This window comes from Phyllostomus discolor, chromosome 12 (assembly GCF_004126475.2).
Source record: "Phyllostomus discolor isolate MPI-MPIP mPhyDis1 chromosome 12, mPhyDis1.pri.v3, whole genome shotgun sequence".
NCBI lineage: Eukaryota > Metazoa > Chordata > Mammalia > Chiroptera > Phyllostomidae > Phyllostomus > Phyllostomus discolor.
The window spans coordinates 35,428,773-35,444,612 of NC_040914.2; the positions used below are offsets into that span (position 1 = coordinate 35,428,773).

A 15,840-nucleotide genomic window follows, 5' to 3' on the forward strand; every position below is an offset into this window, starting at 1 on the left:
GGCCTGGGTTGGTTTCTATGATCTGTAGGAAGTTTGAATTTTAGGTGAAGTTTGACTGGTGCCTCTTGTTGTTATTAGCCTTATCTGGCTGAGCCTTTCAAAGCAAATTTCCTCTTTTGGTCACTTATGTCAGGTGGCCCAGGCAACCAAGCTTGAATCCTCAGTTTCTTTACCAAGGTGTGTTCGTTCCCCCTTCCCAACACCTGTTTCGTCAGCCTCACCGCCCCCTCCCAAGTCCAGATCTGCATCAGTGCTGCCTCAGTTGTGAGCTCCCTGAGTCTGGGATTGTCCCTTCCTTTCGGCGGCCCCATGGTCTGACATACAGGATGTGTTCAATAAATCTTTCTTTTTTTTCTTTTTAAACTTTAAAAATATTATTTATTTATTTTAGAGAGGGGATGGGGGAGGGAGAAAGAGAGGGAGAGAAACATCAATGTGTGGTTGTGGGGACCTGGCCCGCAACGCAGGCTTGTGCCTTGAGTGGGAATCGAACCAGTGACCCTTTGGTTTCCAGTCCAGCACTCAATCCACTGAGCCACACCAGCCAGGGCTCATCTCAATAAATCTTTCTTGATCATCATCGGTACTGCACTATATTTGCACAACTTTGCAACTGTATTAATGGGATTTACCTTCCCCCAGAGTAGAATGATAGTAAAAAGATTAATATATGGGCAAAAAAAAAAAAATCCTTGCTCTTCCACACCTTGTAGGTGTGGCTGTGACTGAGACAGTGCTACCTAGCATGAGCCATCTCTGAACAGCGAATGAGAGATAAAATGAAGTAGACAATTATGTCACCATGATTTGCTTATGGGTTTTTGTGTGGATTTTTCTGAAGGACCTGGAGGTCCATACTCTGGAACTCTCCCTCATGTGAAGTCCAAATCAAAGGGCAGTGCTCCGCTCTGAGCCTTCTTCTGACAGTCTTCCCGTCCTCTCGGGTCCCCTGTCCCACTGCCACCCCACGGTGCTTTATCTCCCATCCCTTGAGTTTCCTACCTTTCCCCTCAATGTCACTTCTCTCCAGGCCTCCCTTTCTTCCTACCCAGCTTGAGGAAAAGCTGTCTCTTAATCTTTGGATCCTCGGTGCAAACACAGTGCTTGACAAACAGTAGAATCTAATAAATATTTGTTGATGCACAATAATTGAAACATTGTAACATGAAATAAAATGTGCTTGTTTTTATCTGCAAGAGAAGTTCTTGGGGTTCTAGTACAGAGTCATGCATTATTTGGAGCTTTCATGAGGTTGACCTTTGGCATGTTGAAGTTGCAGAGGTTATTATTGTTTCTCATACCATAGAATCATACAAGAGGAAGATGCATGCACATAACGTGAATATATCTTGTACAGAAAGTATGAGCAGGGGTGTGTTAAACTTCAGTTTGCCCAACTCAGCCGAAATTGCTCTGTGAGTATTGGCAGAGCAATTCTTGTTTGTTTGTTTATTTGTTTGTTTGAAGATTTTATTAATTTATTTTTAGAGAGGAGGGAGGGAGGGAAAAGGAGAAGGAGAGAAACATCAATGTGTGGTTGCCTCTCTCACGTGCCCCCTTCTGGGGACCTGGCCCACAACCCAGGCATGTACCCTGAGTGGGAATCGAATCGGCAACCTTTTGTTTGACAAGCTGGTGCTCAATCTACTGAGCCACACCAGCCAGGGCCAATTCTTGCTGATGCAATGAAGACCCACGAGCCCATTAAATGATAGTATTCCATTCTTACCTGTTTCTTTTGCCAGAATTCCCTAGTTTAGGCATTTTGAGTAAAGTTGCTCAATGTTATCTCAATCTTATTTGTTTTACAAGTCTAATGTATTCTTTTTCTGTCTCTCTAGAATGTTTCAGACGTTTAAAGACTGGTTTTGGTTGGAAAGATTCTGGCTTCCAACAACAATAAAGTGGTCAGATCTCGAAGATCATGATGGGCTTGTCTTTGTAAAACCCTCTCATTTGTATATGACAATTCCTTGTGCTTTTGGCTTGCTGATTATCAGACACTTCTTTGAAAAGTAAGTATTGTTTGTGTGTCTTTCATTCCCTTTTCCCTTCTTTGTCCCAACTCTAGAATAACAGAATCTTGGTGAGATCCTTAAAGAATCTGTTGTTCAGAAGTTGCAGCTAATAGGCTACCCAGATTCTTGGGGGTTGGGGGTTCATGAAATCAAATGTATACCGAATGTTATCTAGAAGCTGAACAAATAAAAATTAGAAACAAGTGGTTGATGGGAGGGGGAGAGGGATAATGGGGGAAAGAAGGGAAAGGGTCTAGTCAGGAAACACGTATAAAGGACCCGTGGTCATGGGCACCAGGGTGGGGATCAACTGGGGGTGTGGGGACTGGCAGGGCTAAGGAGAGCAACAGGGGAAAAATGGGGTTAACTATAATTAAACAACAATAAAATAAAGAAAATTGAGATTGAGAGGTTAAGTATCACAGAGCTTATCAGTGTCATGGACAGTGTGGGGACCCAGTTTGTCTTCCACGTGCCCAGGCATCTGGCAAAGGACATGCATTTCCAGAAAGGCAGTGTTAGAGGAAGCTATGGCTAGGGGAAGCATTATCATTTTAGAATGCCTATAAAGTAGCAAAAATGGCTCATTAAAGACCAAATTTAGTATTACTTTATCACATAGCTTATTTTAAAGGTTTATTTAAAATTTTAATAGCAGCCCTTCATTCCAAAGTATAAGGAAATCAAAGAAAAAAATATTAATTTGCTTTCTTAGAAAAAGTAAACTTCTTTTTCTTAATTTAATTTAAATAGATATTACTTTCAACATTTTTATTAAAACTGTGCTAGTGTTATGATAATAGGAGATAAATGTTCATCTATAATCTCTATAGTTGTCTCTGTTTCAAAAAACTGTTATTAGCACATAATTTTTCTGGAGCAGAAAGAATATTTGAATGTCAAGAGTTGGAAAAACTTAAGACAAAATCTGATAAAGATCATTTTGTCCAAGACTAACTGTAATGCAGATCATATGTTTATAACCATTTGCAGGGTCCTTATCTCAGGAGTTAGTTTGACCAGCTCTGTCTCATGGACTCTCCAAAAGGTTTCTGTACAAACAACTCCTTCCCTTGGGCCAAAAATGCGCTATTGCTCTTGGGAGGAGGAAGAGAAAGCCCCTGGATACCACTAACCCTAGCTGAGAACACTTGAAAGTGTTCTTCCTTTTTGACAGTTAATTCTACTTTTTACTCACATGTTTGGATTTGTCAAAGAATGCATAAATAAATGAAGTAGGATTCTGCCACTGCACTATCAAATTAGCAAATTATTCTCTCTCATCCTAAAATGCTTGCTTTCTTGCCGTGTGTCTAGTGATCTTGGAATTTGGCATCTAGTTCCTCTACTTATTTGCATTGCAGATTTCCTACTTTTTTTGGTGGACAGCTCCATTTTCTATGTTTTGATGAGGACAGTGAACTAGAACATGCTTTTGGTTGCCAAAGCAGCACAGCTGTGGAGGACCAACTTGTCTTGGTCTTGGCCTGGCCAACAACAATTAGGAAGGAATCCAATCTTCTTTTAATTCCTAGGACTGTTCTTGATGCTTCTCAAGTGACTAAGTAAAGTCTGTATCATCTTTCCTATGTCTTTCTAATTTTAACTCCCAATAATTCACCCTTCGCTTTTTCCATTCTGTGACACTACAGAACGCTGTGTTGCTCCACTGGTCCCATCTCTGTTTTAATGCAGTAGAAGCAAGGAAAAGATAACATGGAAGAGAAATTATGCGTTTTGAAGTATAAGTTTATTTTTTCCAGGGCTTCCATATCATTCATATTAGATTAAACCATTTATGAATAAAATATTACACCTTACATTTAAATAGAAACTTATAGTTTGAGATATGTATAAAATCACAAGCGATATAATCTCAGTGGAGAAAATGAGAGGTAAGTGAACCAGCCAAGGTCAGATGAGAAGTACGTAAGGAGTAGCAGGCACCTTGGGACTTGCACCCACATGTTATGACACCAGGTTCAGGGGGGTTGGTTTTTTATTTTCCCCATACTGGTACTTCCTGGACTTTTACAGCGAAGTACTCCTGATGGCAAAAGGGAGTAAATTAATATCTCTTGTGAATGCAGAAGACACAGCCTAAAGGGTTGATAGCAAATGTGAAATTTACTGAACTGTTTTCTTTTAAGATTTTATTTTAATTTTTTTAGAGGGGGAGAGAGAGAGAAAGAGGAGGAGCGAAACATCGATGTGAGAGAGAAACATTGATCTGTTGCCTCTCCCACACCCCAACCTGGGATCCAGCTGGCAGCCCAGGCATGTGCCCTGACTGGAATCAAATCAACAACGCCCAGCCCACAGAGCCACACTGGTCGGGGCTGAACTATCTTAAAAATTCACATAAATTTGACACCACATTTCAGCCTATCTTATCATATGTTTATCACAAGAAACCTTCCTTCTTTTGTCCTAGGAACTGTGACTAGGACTTGTGATTTGGCCGCTCGTTTTTATCTGTTAGCACTAGCCAGGAGCCACGTCAGGTCAGGAAGTAATGCCCCTTCTCCTGGGTGCAGAGAGCAGGAGTGCAGAGACAGAACTGATAAAGGACAGACAAGTAGATCACCTGATAGTGACGGACATTTGCTTCATATTTTAGGATTCCCTTTCCTTACAAATTCTCGTTTGTGGCTTATATTTGATTTTCTTTTTTGGTCTAGAGTAGCAGTTTCTAACTCATGTATCCAGACCCCTTTATGCATTCTTTTCTGTGCCTGAAGTGTTATTTAAAGGGGATCTAAGATTTTCAACTTTAAATACTTGTGGAATAAACACATTATCTTACAGTGAATTAGGTTCCCAGAAGAGCCCGAGGCATGGGTGGAGTTGGTAAAATGAGAAGGTAATCTTTTTTCTTTGACCTAGTCCGTGACGTGACAAATACATCCCCCACACCTCTACCACTTTTGCTCGGCAACAGGGCAGGAGGGGATAGCCCACCCTTCATTCTTTAAAGAAGGGTGAGTGGGGCATCCTTCAGGAGTTCAAAAAGGATTGTTCCGGGCCTCAGTTGAAACTGTCTCTCAATCCACACATTAGACTTAAGTGTTATTTGAGATTGTATTGCTCCGGATATTTTGTTTTCTCACGTAAAACCCTCTGGTTCAAAGAGCCTTTGAATCCTTAGGAGCAAGGAAACAATTTTATGCCAGTAGGCTATTGTTTCTATTTAGAAGAATTACTGACACTTCATATGTTTAACGTCTGCCTAGGCCTGCCTGCCTTTTATTCAGTAAAATAGTATTAAAAAGGGAGGGGGAGCTTCTGGGGTTGCGAGGCTTTCGCTCACAGGTAACTGACCTCACAGGTGCCAGATAAACAGGGGGCTACTAGGGTATCTGAATGGGGCCATAGGAAGGCTCAGTTCTGCAATAGTAGCAAACCTGAGAGACCCTTTCCTGGTGACTAACCTCTCTCCGAACCACTTATGTGGGAGCAGAAGTCCACATTCTTTTTTCTTTCTCTTGGACTTTTTCTATTCCGTATCAATAAAATGAAAGTTCACGTGACTTAGTCTCTAAGGTTCTTTTAGAGCTTAGACCTGTCCTTTCTCTTCTGTTTGCAGTTCAGTTTATCAGATATTTATTGTGCTGCTTTATTCCCTCCTTTTACAAAATAGATTTTAGATTACATACCTATTCATATTTATTTACACCTACATTAGGTGAAGTGACCGATTCTTTAGATTTATTTGGAAAGGAAGGATAATGCCGAAGTAGAAAACTGTATTTATATATTCCCTCTGTCCTACGGAAAATACTATTTCTGTGCCCGAAGCCTGGACACATAAAAAACAAGACCATATTTCTCTTTCTTGAAATTAATATAGATTTGTTCTTCACATCAGCAAGTGTGCTGTGGATGTCTGTTTATCCGCTGCGTATACTTATCCACATGCTTATTCTCACATGACCCTTCAGAGGGGAATGTTATATACTTCATCTGGCTTGGAGATTGGCTGTATTCCCTTACCGCATAAGTCTTCTTGGCTTGATTCTGCTTTGCTTTTTCATTTTCCCTAACTTCTTCATTTCTAACATTTGAGGAGATAGCATTGAGTGATTATGATTGAGAGCATGACCATATTGAACCATTTTGTATTTGTGTTATTCTACTAGTAAAAACAATAAGTGTGTTCTCCAATAAAAATTTTCAACTAGTAGGTTGGATAAATGAACCAATTCCATTATTTATCCAAAACCCTGTCATATATGTTTTCTGAGACTTTGTTAGTTTTCAAAATATCTTAGTTTTTGTTTTATTTGGACCTTTTATGCAAGGAGGGAAATAATTAATCATGCTCCTCAGATCATGGTATGCTATCTTTGGTCTAAGTAAGACCTCTTTTGATTGATTGATTTGAATTAACTTTTTCACTAATTACCTTTTATCCCCATTTCCTAGTCCCATTCCCCTCGCTGCTGGATTCTAATGTTTTTGATGGCTTTTGTTTGTATGACCTAGTAAAACATGTGCATAAACACAAATTGTATGTATTGTTAGTTGACATATGGTATGATGATAAGACCTTATTCTGTTTCTTCTCCTTTTTTTAAAGTATGGCACTATGTTTTATGACCTATCCCCATGGCTCTCTGTACATCTGGTGCATAATTAGTTTGTTTTTATATGTCTCTGAAATGTATGGGCCATTTCCAGGAGCACTTAGTCCATCTGGAAGTTGGATTGGTTTATACATTTTATCAGATTATCTTAGGAAATTTTTATTCAACTCCTATGGTTATAAAAAATGAATTGAAGGGCTAAATGATCATTCATAACTAAAATTTCCAGCATTTAATCAAACACAGAAACTCCTAAGTCAGGACAACAATAGACTGGCCTGGCAGGAGATAGAGCTTTTGTTAGAATTAAGGGAAGCATGGAGACCTATTATTATCTTCAAAAATCAGTTTTATTGAGATATGATTTACATATAATAAAGTTCATCCAAAATTTGATGCCTTTTGACAAATATATATAGTCATGTAACATCACCACAATAATGATATAGAAGTTTTTCATCAGCTGAAAAACTCCCTAGTACCTCATTCAGTTAGTCTCCTCCCCGAATACTAGCTCCTGCCAATCACTGACATGCTTCTGTCTGTACAGTTTTGCTTTTTCTGGATTTCCTATAAATGGAATCATATAGATTGCAATCTTTTGTGTCTGCCTTCATTTTGCTTAGTGTAATGCTTTGAGATTTTTTCATGTCATTATGTGTGTAGTGATTCTCTATCATTGCTGAGTAGTCTTTCATTGTGTTGTTATACCACAACTAATTTATCTTCTAATTAGTTGATGGAAATTTGGATTGTTTACAATTTTTGGCTGTTACAGATAGAGCTGCTATGAACATTTGAGTATAAGTGTTTGCTGGGCATGTGCTTTTATTTCTTCTGGTAAATAGCTAAAATGTTTGCTCTTCAAAAGACATTGTTAATGTTTGTATGTCCATATAGTGGATTATTAGTGAGCAAGAAAAAGGAATGAACTCTAAATATCATTATATTCGAATACATGGGTGGATCTCAAAAACATTAGACCTGGTGAAGGAAGCCAAATCTAAGCAACCACGTATTGTGCGAGTCCATTTAGAATCCAGCAAAGTCCAAGCTGTAAAGACAGATGTAGATTCAAAGAAATAATGATTTTAAAAATGGGCAAAAGATTTGAGCAGATAGTTCACTGAAGAAGATATGTAAATGACAAGTGAACATGTGAAAGATGTTTAACATAATCAGTAATTAGCAGAATGCAAATTAAAACCATTACACACTGGAGGTGAATAAAAATGCCAGAGTGAAGGACCTCTGAAAATTCTCTCCACAAAAGCACTCAGAAAGCTAACAAATAGTGTCAAAATCAACTTTTCAAAGTTCAGAATTAACCAAAGGCTTGCAATAACCCAGAGAGAGTTACTTAAGAAAAACAGCTGACTCTTGGGAAAACCCAGCAAGCTTTGTGGCATTCCCACTTGCCCTGTTCCCGTCCTGTACTCTGCACATCTGTGAGAGCCTCGCAGCACCAGCAGCAGCCCGCACTTTCAGTGGGAAACAGCAGCCCTGTAGCCATTGCAGGGAGCAGAACAGAGTTGGAACTCCTTCAAAGCATCATTGCCAGAGAACTGTCACTCTCTGCCTGTCTAGCGGTTCCCTGGAAGACATGATTCACCTCTTCCCAGGCTGTCTTTATGGGACCTGACTCAGAACTGCCCACTGAGAAAAGCCTTTTCCTTGGGGGTGCTTGTCTAAAACAATTAGAGGCAACTGGTTAACTTTGGGAAGGTTTAGCTGGGAAATAGGATGTCCGTAGGGAGCTTTGAAAAGCTCTGACATATTCTTGGAAATGAGAGGCTGTTTGAATTTGTAGAGCTTTGGCCATGCTGAGGCTATCCCCATGTTCACAGAAAACCTGGGAAAACGTTAATTTCTTACCTCTGGGTGACCTTGAGGCTTTGTGCAAACTGGAAATGAAGGCTAAGGCAGAGTTGTCAACTGCCTTCCATGCAGAAGATTAACAAGGAAATAGAAGACTTGATCCATACTATAAATCAAATCAATATGATAGACTTACGTACGACACACCACCTAGTAACAGCAAAATACACATTCTTCTCGGGAGCCCAAGGAATATTCTCCAGGGTAGACCATCTATTAAGCCATAAAACAAGCCTGCATATGTGGAAAAGGATTGAAATTATATGTTTTCTGACTACAATGAAATGAAAAATAATAAGGACATTGGGAAATTAGAAAATATGTGGAAATTAAACAGCATACTTCTAAATAATTAATGGATCAGAGGAGATACCACAAGGTAAATTCGAAAGCACTGAGATGAGTTAAAAAGAAAACACTACACCAAAATTGAGGAGACACAGCAAAAGCGGTGCTTAGAAGGAGATTTATAGCTGTAAACACCTGTAATTGAAAAAGAAGAAAGATCTCAAATCGATAATCTAACCTTCTACTTTAGAGGAACTGAGAGGGAAAAGGAGAGAAAACTAAACTTAAAACAAGTAGAAGTTAGGAAATAATAAAGATTACAGTAAAAACCAAATCAATGAAAACCACTATACACCCAGTAGAACTGCTGAAGTTAAAAAGACTGGCAATGCCGAGTGTTGGCAGGGGTATGAACTGACTGGAACTCTGGCACATTACTGGTTGGAATGCCAAGTGGCACAATCACTTTGGAAAACAATGTGCCAGTTTCTCATAATGTTAAATATACTTACCATACCACTCATCGACGCCATCCCTAGATATTTACCCAAGAGTATGACATTTCTCATAAGTTGGAACTTCAGAAAGGAACGTGGTGATTTCTGTAAGATAATACCACCAAATAAGACTTTTAATATCAAAACCTTTTTTTTTCAATTTTAATCTCTAGGAATTGTAAAAATGAAACTCTCAGAGGATCAGCCTATCCAAATTCCTGGATCTTGTGTATAAATATATTTGAATTTACATAGAATGGGTTTTTAAACTGTGCAAGTATTTTATTTTTGAAGTTATCGCTTGTATAAAAGGTCTCAGAATTCATTCACCTTGAACTTCTGCAGGGCAGATAGATGTTGGCTGTAGGTAGTCCAATGACAGCATGAACCAGTGACGGAGCCTTCATTTGGAATCTGAAGTTACAACCTGTGTTTTCTGGTGTTGTCGTGAATTCATTATTGGGCTTTGAATTTACGTTCTTTCATATTTTTCTAGGTTTATTGCCACACCTCTAGCAAAAGCATTTGGCATTAAAGAGGAAGTTCGAAAGATTATACCAAACCCTGTCTTAGAGAATTTTTTCAAACATTCCACAAGGCAACCATCTCAAGTAAGTACAAATCCTTTGGTTTGGGATTTTAAAATCTCCTTTCTTAGTGTTTCAGTCATCTGTGGCTTACCTCATCCATGTAATAAATCTGTTCCAGTTAACTCACAAATGATTCATTTGGATTTTTTCCTCTATTGATAGGTTTTATAGCATTCCAAATATAATATAAAATGGCAAATATTATAATATGAAGTAACAAATGTTAATAGCTGAACTGTTGTGTACAACTCTAGTGTTGAACACTAACAATTAATGCCATAAGTTGAGTATGAAGGTCAAAATTTAGTTTCTAATGTTAGGATATACTCGTATGCACTGTGCTGATTAAAGAAAAGGTCACTATTGAGGCAGAGGAGCCCATAGCTGACACTTCGGATGACGGTGGCACCACCCACACACATCACACACATTAAGGAAAGTGCCTGTTGTGGCGGCTTTCATACAACGGACACTTCATTTTATCCAAGGCCGCAGCACACTCAGAAATGTGCTCTGCCCCACGTGCTCCCTGAAGACGGAATTTTGAGAAGCCATAACTCTCCTTTCAATGCAGGATGTCCTTCGTGAAATGTTGTAGTGTCCTGCATGTCTATGTGCCGTAGAGCAAGCTTTTGACCCAACAGTTTAAAAAAATAGTGTCCAGGCAGGGCTAGTTTCTTTATACCTCCACAATTAAAGTGACAGATGAAATGAAAACCTTCTCCAAAAGTGGCCCACCCTCTTGATGAATGCAGACAGTTATCACTAATAATTTTAAAAGTCAAAAATATGTGCTAACACAGTTTTAGGATCATTAGAGTTTTAAGGTGCTGAATTCCGTTGCTTCTGTGATGTTGTCTGTTGTTGGGCGGGTGGGCTTCTTACACAAAGAAGGCCCACTGAGGCCGCAGCATAGAGCACGAGGCAGAGCGTCCAGGATCGCTCGTGGCCAGCCAGCATCGTCTCAAACTTGTTTTACCCTCGGCGTCGGTATTTGACCTCCTTCTTTTTCTAAAATGAGGACAGTCTGACAAGCTGTCCCCACGTGTTCCTCTTTATTTACACATGCTCTGACAGAGTGCAGTTGTTCATCCGAATGCCGAGGTTTCCACTAGAGAAAGTTATGCCTAAGCATCATTGTTTACATCTTTCAAAAGGGAAGTTACTGAGCTATGTTTATGAAAAATCAGGACTCTTTCAGGAGGTCCTTATTACCCTCAGTTTCTGTTGGGGGGTAACTAATTTTGGCAATACCTTGTATAAAACATGAAGGCCGGTGCTGTGCTGCCAGTTACCTGCTGGGCTTGCTCCAGCAAGAGCTTCAGGTTGACTTTCTAAGACATTTAAAATGATGCAGAAAGTTCGGTCTTCATCAAGTTTCCTTGCTGTGGAGAGACAGTAGCCATGTGCCAGTTAAAGAAAAACTAAGAAAACCTTAAAGAGATTTAGGGATTAGGTAATCTTTTTCCTTCATGATTGAAGTGAGGAAACTAAGCCCTCATAAGAGGAAATGAGCCATCCGAGGTCATGCAGCTGATTAGTGGCTGAATTATAACCGGAACCTGGCCTCCAGCCCCCTGAACAGCACCGTCCCTGTAGTGTCCAAGTGACTGCCTCACCTGTGCATGGAATATTAAAAGTGTGTTTCAAAGGCTGGAACAACTGTAGTAATTGGTCTAACTCAATATGTACAGTATGCACATTTGCATCAGGTAAAAGCAGAAATGTTATACACCAACCCCAAACCAAGAAGATGAAGGAAAATAATTAAGATTTCTAAGTTATGTTGCTTGCAGATTATAAAATTGAAGCAGTATTTGCATAACAGATCCAGAGAACAGGTTGTCCAAAAAAATACCCGTAGATTACAAGCACTAGAACTTGGGAAGACAGACTATAATAGAGGAAGACAAAGGACATGACTTAATAGTAATTTCAGATGTGGAAACAAAATAATCTCATAATACCTCCCACATTAACTTGGCCAATGTCATACAAATAGCATTGTGTCTGTATTTTGTCATACAGACAGCCACAAATTTGGCAGAGGGAAAACAAGTTGTCAGGGGAAGCGAAAAAAGTTTTGTGCTGTTTCAAGATACGGGTGTTACCTCAAAGTATCCCAAAGCTATCATGGCAGAATGCTGCAGTGGTAATACATGTGGGTCACACATGCCTTTACCAAAACAATGGCGTATGCGGATCGGAGGATGCTCCTTCAGCTGTGATGGGCTGCACCCGCAGAAGCAAAGCTATTTCAGTATATACAGTATCAATTCCGGGCTGGTTAGCACAGAAGGGTATAACATGGTATTGCTGAGGCCCCAAAATGCTAGGCATGTCATTTTCCCATGAGAGTTGTGAGCCATGATTTTGCACAATTCTTTTGTGCCTGTGTATGTGCAGCTGTGTGTGCATTATTTATATGTGTGTTTATGTCTTTCTTTATATATGTCTCAGTAACAACTTCAAGATGTATTGGTAGAGAGCCATGATAACAGACCCACAGCTCTGGCTAACAGATCAATGACTCTGCTATTGATAAAATGGAGTAACAGCAGAACTTATGATCTAGCCCTCTCCCTCAGCAAAACCGCAATGAGAACTGATGCAGAAAAATAAGTCTGCAGCTCTGGGAGTGACCTCAAGAAACGTGGCACTGTGAGACTGACAGAAAACCCGGTATCACACTTCATGAGGGCATTCTACTTTGCTAGCTTGTCTCATCCACTGACCCAAGCTTTTTAGAGCAAAAAATTCTCTAGTTCAGTTTAATTTACAGGTGAGACATGTAAGAGCCAAAGAGGTTGGACCATCCTTCTGCACTCCTGGAGGGTTTCTGTCAAGCAGCTGGGCCTCTTGGCCCCCACTGGGGGCTCTTCCTCCAGGCCCTCCTTGAGGCCCTCCATAGTGCCGAAGCTAAAATATGGGTCATGAGGCCAGATGGTGCGGTCCAGAGTCTGGCTGTGCTGCAGATTGTGTGTGGAGGTGGGCAGATTAACCGCTCTGTGCCTCAGTTGCCCCTTCTGTGAATTGAGTGTGATACTAATGCTTATCTCACAGGGCTGTCATGAGGACTGAGCTGAGTCCTTAGAATAGTGCCTGACATACAGTGGGTGCTCAGTGTGTGGTGCAGTTCGTATCTCTCATACTGACTTCTACAGGAGTGTTTTTAAACGTGTCTTCACAACTCAAATTGTCGTAAGGGAACATCATTTGTTTCTTAATTGTGCTTGTTTCCATAACAGTTGCATAATTATCTGTACATTGTAGGCCTTGAATAAATGCTCATTTCATGTGTCAATGAAAGAGAACACTTCTAGAGACTTGTTTGCAAGAGGATCTCCATCCCACTCAACACCACTGTAGTGGATGAGCCAGTATTGCCAAGACTGACTTTTAGCCAGATTCATCTGTGCTGCAAAACAGAAAAAAAATGCTTCAAGTCCTGTTCGATTCCTGTCTTGTAGATGCATTTGCTAGGCAGCTGTCTGTAGACATGATGGGATAATAGCATTGTTCTCAGACCTGGGAAAACTCCATTCAGAGGGCAGGGACATTGCTGTGCTCCCTGCTGAATCTGCAATGCCTAGAGCGGTGCTTGGCACTAGTGAGTAGAGCTCTGCCCACTACATCTTTTCAGATAACTGAGTGAGGAAAGTGTTTAAACCAGTCAAGCTAGACCCTTGGCCACTTCCGCCTAAGAATATATAGAGTATAGTGCTGTAGCATTTCAGAATACGCCCTGCTATGGACCAAGCTACAGAGTTTGGATTACGCCCTCTGGGGGATTTGTTCATGTTTGCAGATTATTTTAGAAGCAGAGGTGCACGTCTTCTCAAATGGTTTTGCCCATGGTCTCCCTTCTGGGTTCAGCCATCATCCACAGCACTGACACAGCACATGACAATCCACATAACACATTCTCATCCAGGAGCCCCCAGTCCTCTACTCCTGGGAGGCAGCAAGCAAGCAAGAACTTTGTAACCAACCCTCTTGCACGGGGCCTCAGAGGGTGGTGCTCAGGGCTGCACAGTGGGAAGTAGCAGAAGTGCACCTGCTGCTTCTGGTTGCCACCCGTGTTCTCCTGCCCCTCTGCCTGCTGTGCTCTTCTTCCTGGGAGGCGGTGTGATGAGCATGGTGCGCTCTCCAAACTCATCCAGCCTGGGTGCCAGGCCCTCTTTGCCAGTGAGAAGAAGCAGGGGCCTAGAGCCAAAGGGCAGATGGGACACAGCCCCCGCCTTATCTCATACGGCCCCTGCCTTCTTTACAGGCTGCAAGAGGAGACTTTAAAAACTCGAGCAGCCTATAACCCACAAGATCAATTCCAGACAAGGCCACCTTTGATGTGACTCTGGCCACATCTTTCCTTCTCTCCTCTTTGTAGGATTGTACACTGTGAGGCCTCTTTCTGTTTCCCAAGTGTTCCCTGCTCACCCTCCATGTGACCTCACCTGTTGTCCCCTCTGCCAGGACACTCTCCTTCCTCATCCTTTCTTTCTTGAGGCATTTCCAGGGTTCAGCTTAAGTGTAACTTCTGGGAACTGCTGACATAAGGCCAGGTCACGTGGTGCCCTAATCTTCCCCTCTCTTGGCACTCATCCTATCTTATTAGACTTCTTTGTTTTAGTTTTGACTTCCTCCCCAGACAGACTTTACCCTGCGAAGTAGGGTCCCATTTCAGTCTTGCTTATTTAGATCCAACAGCTGGCAAAATGCCTGCAAGAAGTAGGCACCCATGAGTAGCTGCCAACTCAGTGTCCCCCAAAACACAAAAACAAAACAAAACAAAACAAAACAACAACCAGTGAGCCGCCGGCCTATCAGTGACTAGGTATTGGAGAGGGTGATGTGCGGGGAAACAGAGTAATACAGGCTGCATCCTGTTTTGCTATTTTTGCCTGCTTTCTCTGCAGGTTAAGGAATAGGCCAGCAGTTAGCAGGCGTGTGGCAGCTGCCGTTAGTCCTTTGCCAGTCTCAGCCCGAGAGCTTCCTTATGAATGTTACCTGCTGTTGCACTGAGTACCAGAGCCATTATATCAACAGTACACAGTAGCACAGCACCAGCTAGGTTACTCACTGGTCATGCACTCTCAGGTGTCCAGCTATCGGGCCACAGGCAGGCTTTGTTTGCCCCGCACAATGTTGGTGCAAGATTGGCTTAAATTTACTTTGAGGTATTGGTCAACAGTAAGAAAACCTCATGATGTCACATCGAAGTTCTGGGCCTACACCTCCGTTCTGGGACCTACCAGCTAGAGTGTGGTCCCAGCTACACCTTGGGGACAAGGCAGGGGTATTTCTGTTTGCTATGTCCAGGTGGCTTCAGCTTATTTCCTCAGCATGGAAGCTGAGGGTCAGTTTTATAGAATTTTATTTTTCTCATGGTAAAGTTAAGAGGAAAATACTTCTTGTACTTACATTGGAAAATGAAAGATCAAGAAAGCTGGTGCTTGAAAAAAATTACAGAGCTCATTTCATTGTCAAAGTGGCGAGTACTGCAGGTTTAACATACAAAACATGCCTGTGTTGAAAGGCTGCAACTTAAAACACCATTCTGGCCCTGGCTGGTGTGGCTCAGTGGATTGAGTGCTGGCCTACAAATCAAAGGGTCCCAGTTTGATTGATTCCCAGTCAGGGCACTTGCCTGGGTTGCAGGCCAGGTCCCCAGTAGGGGGTGCTCAAAAGGCAACCACACATAGATGTTTCTCTCCCTCTCTCCTTCCCTTCCCTTCTCTAAAAAAGTAAAATAAATAAAATCATAACATGTAACTGCTTCCCAGAAGAAAAGCAATCACCATTTTTATATTCTGCAATCATTTTTTATGATCGGAACTATTTCAGATCAGATTAAAATAGGCTGTATGTGTGATTAAATGTGAAAGTGACGACTAGCACCTGTGTGAGTTTTTCCTGCAATATCTTTTGGAGTTATTAGAAAGATCACGTAAAATAACAGAATGTGTACTAGCTTCAGTTCTAG

The 15,840-nt window shown here is 41.1% G+C and overlaps 1 protein-coding gene across 1 annotated transcript in view; it reads left to right on the forward strand.

Annotated features, from left to right (window-relative positions):
* Window positions 1-15,840, forward strand: part of CERS3 (ceramide synthase 3) — an 83,275-nt gene that overhangs the window by 19,241 nt on the left and 48,194 nt on the right. The window contains exons 3-4 of the mRNA XM_028502392.2: window positions 1,842-2,015; window positions 9,764-9,878. Of these exons, the coding sequence (XP_028358193.1) occupies window positions 1,843-2,015; window positions 9,764-9,878 (288 nt within the window). The 5' untranslated portion in view covers window position 1,842. The remainder of the gene's footprint in view (window positions 1-1,841; window positions 2,016-9,763; window positions 9,879-15,840) is intronic.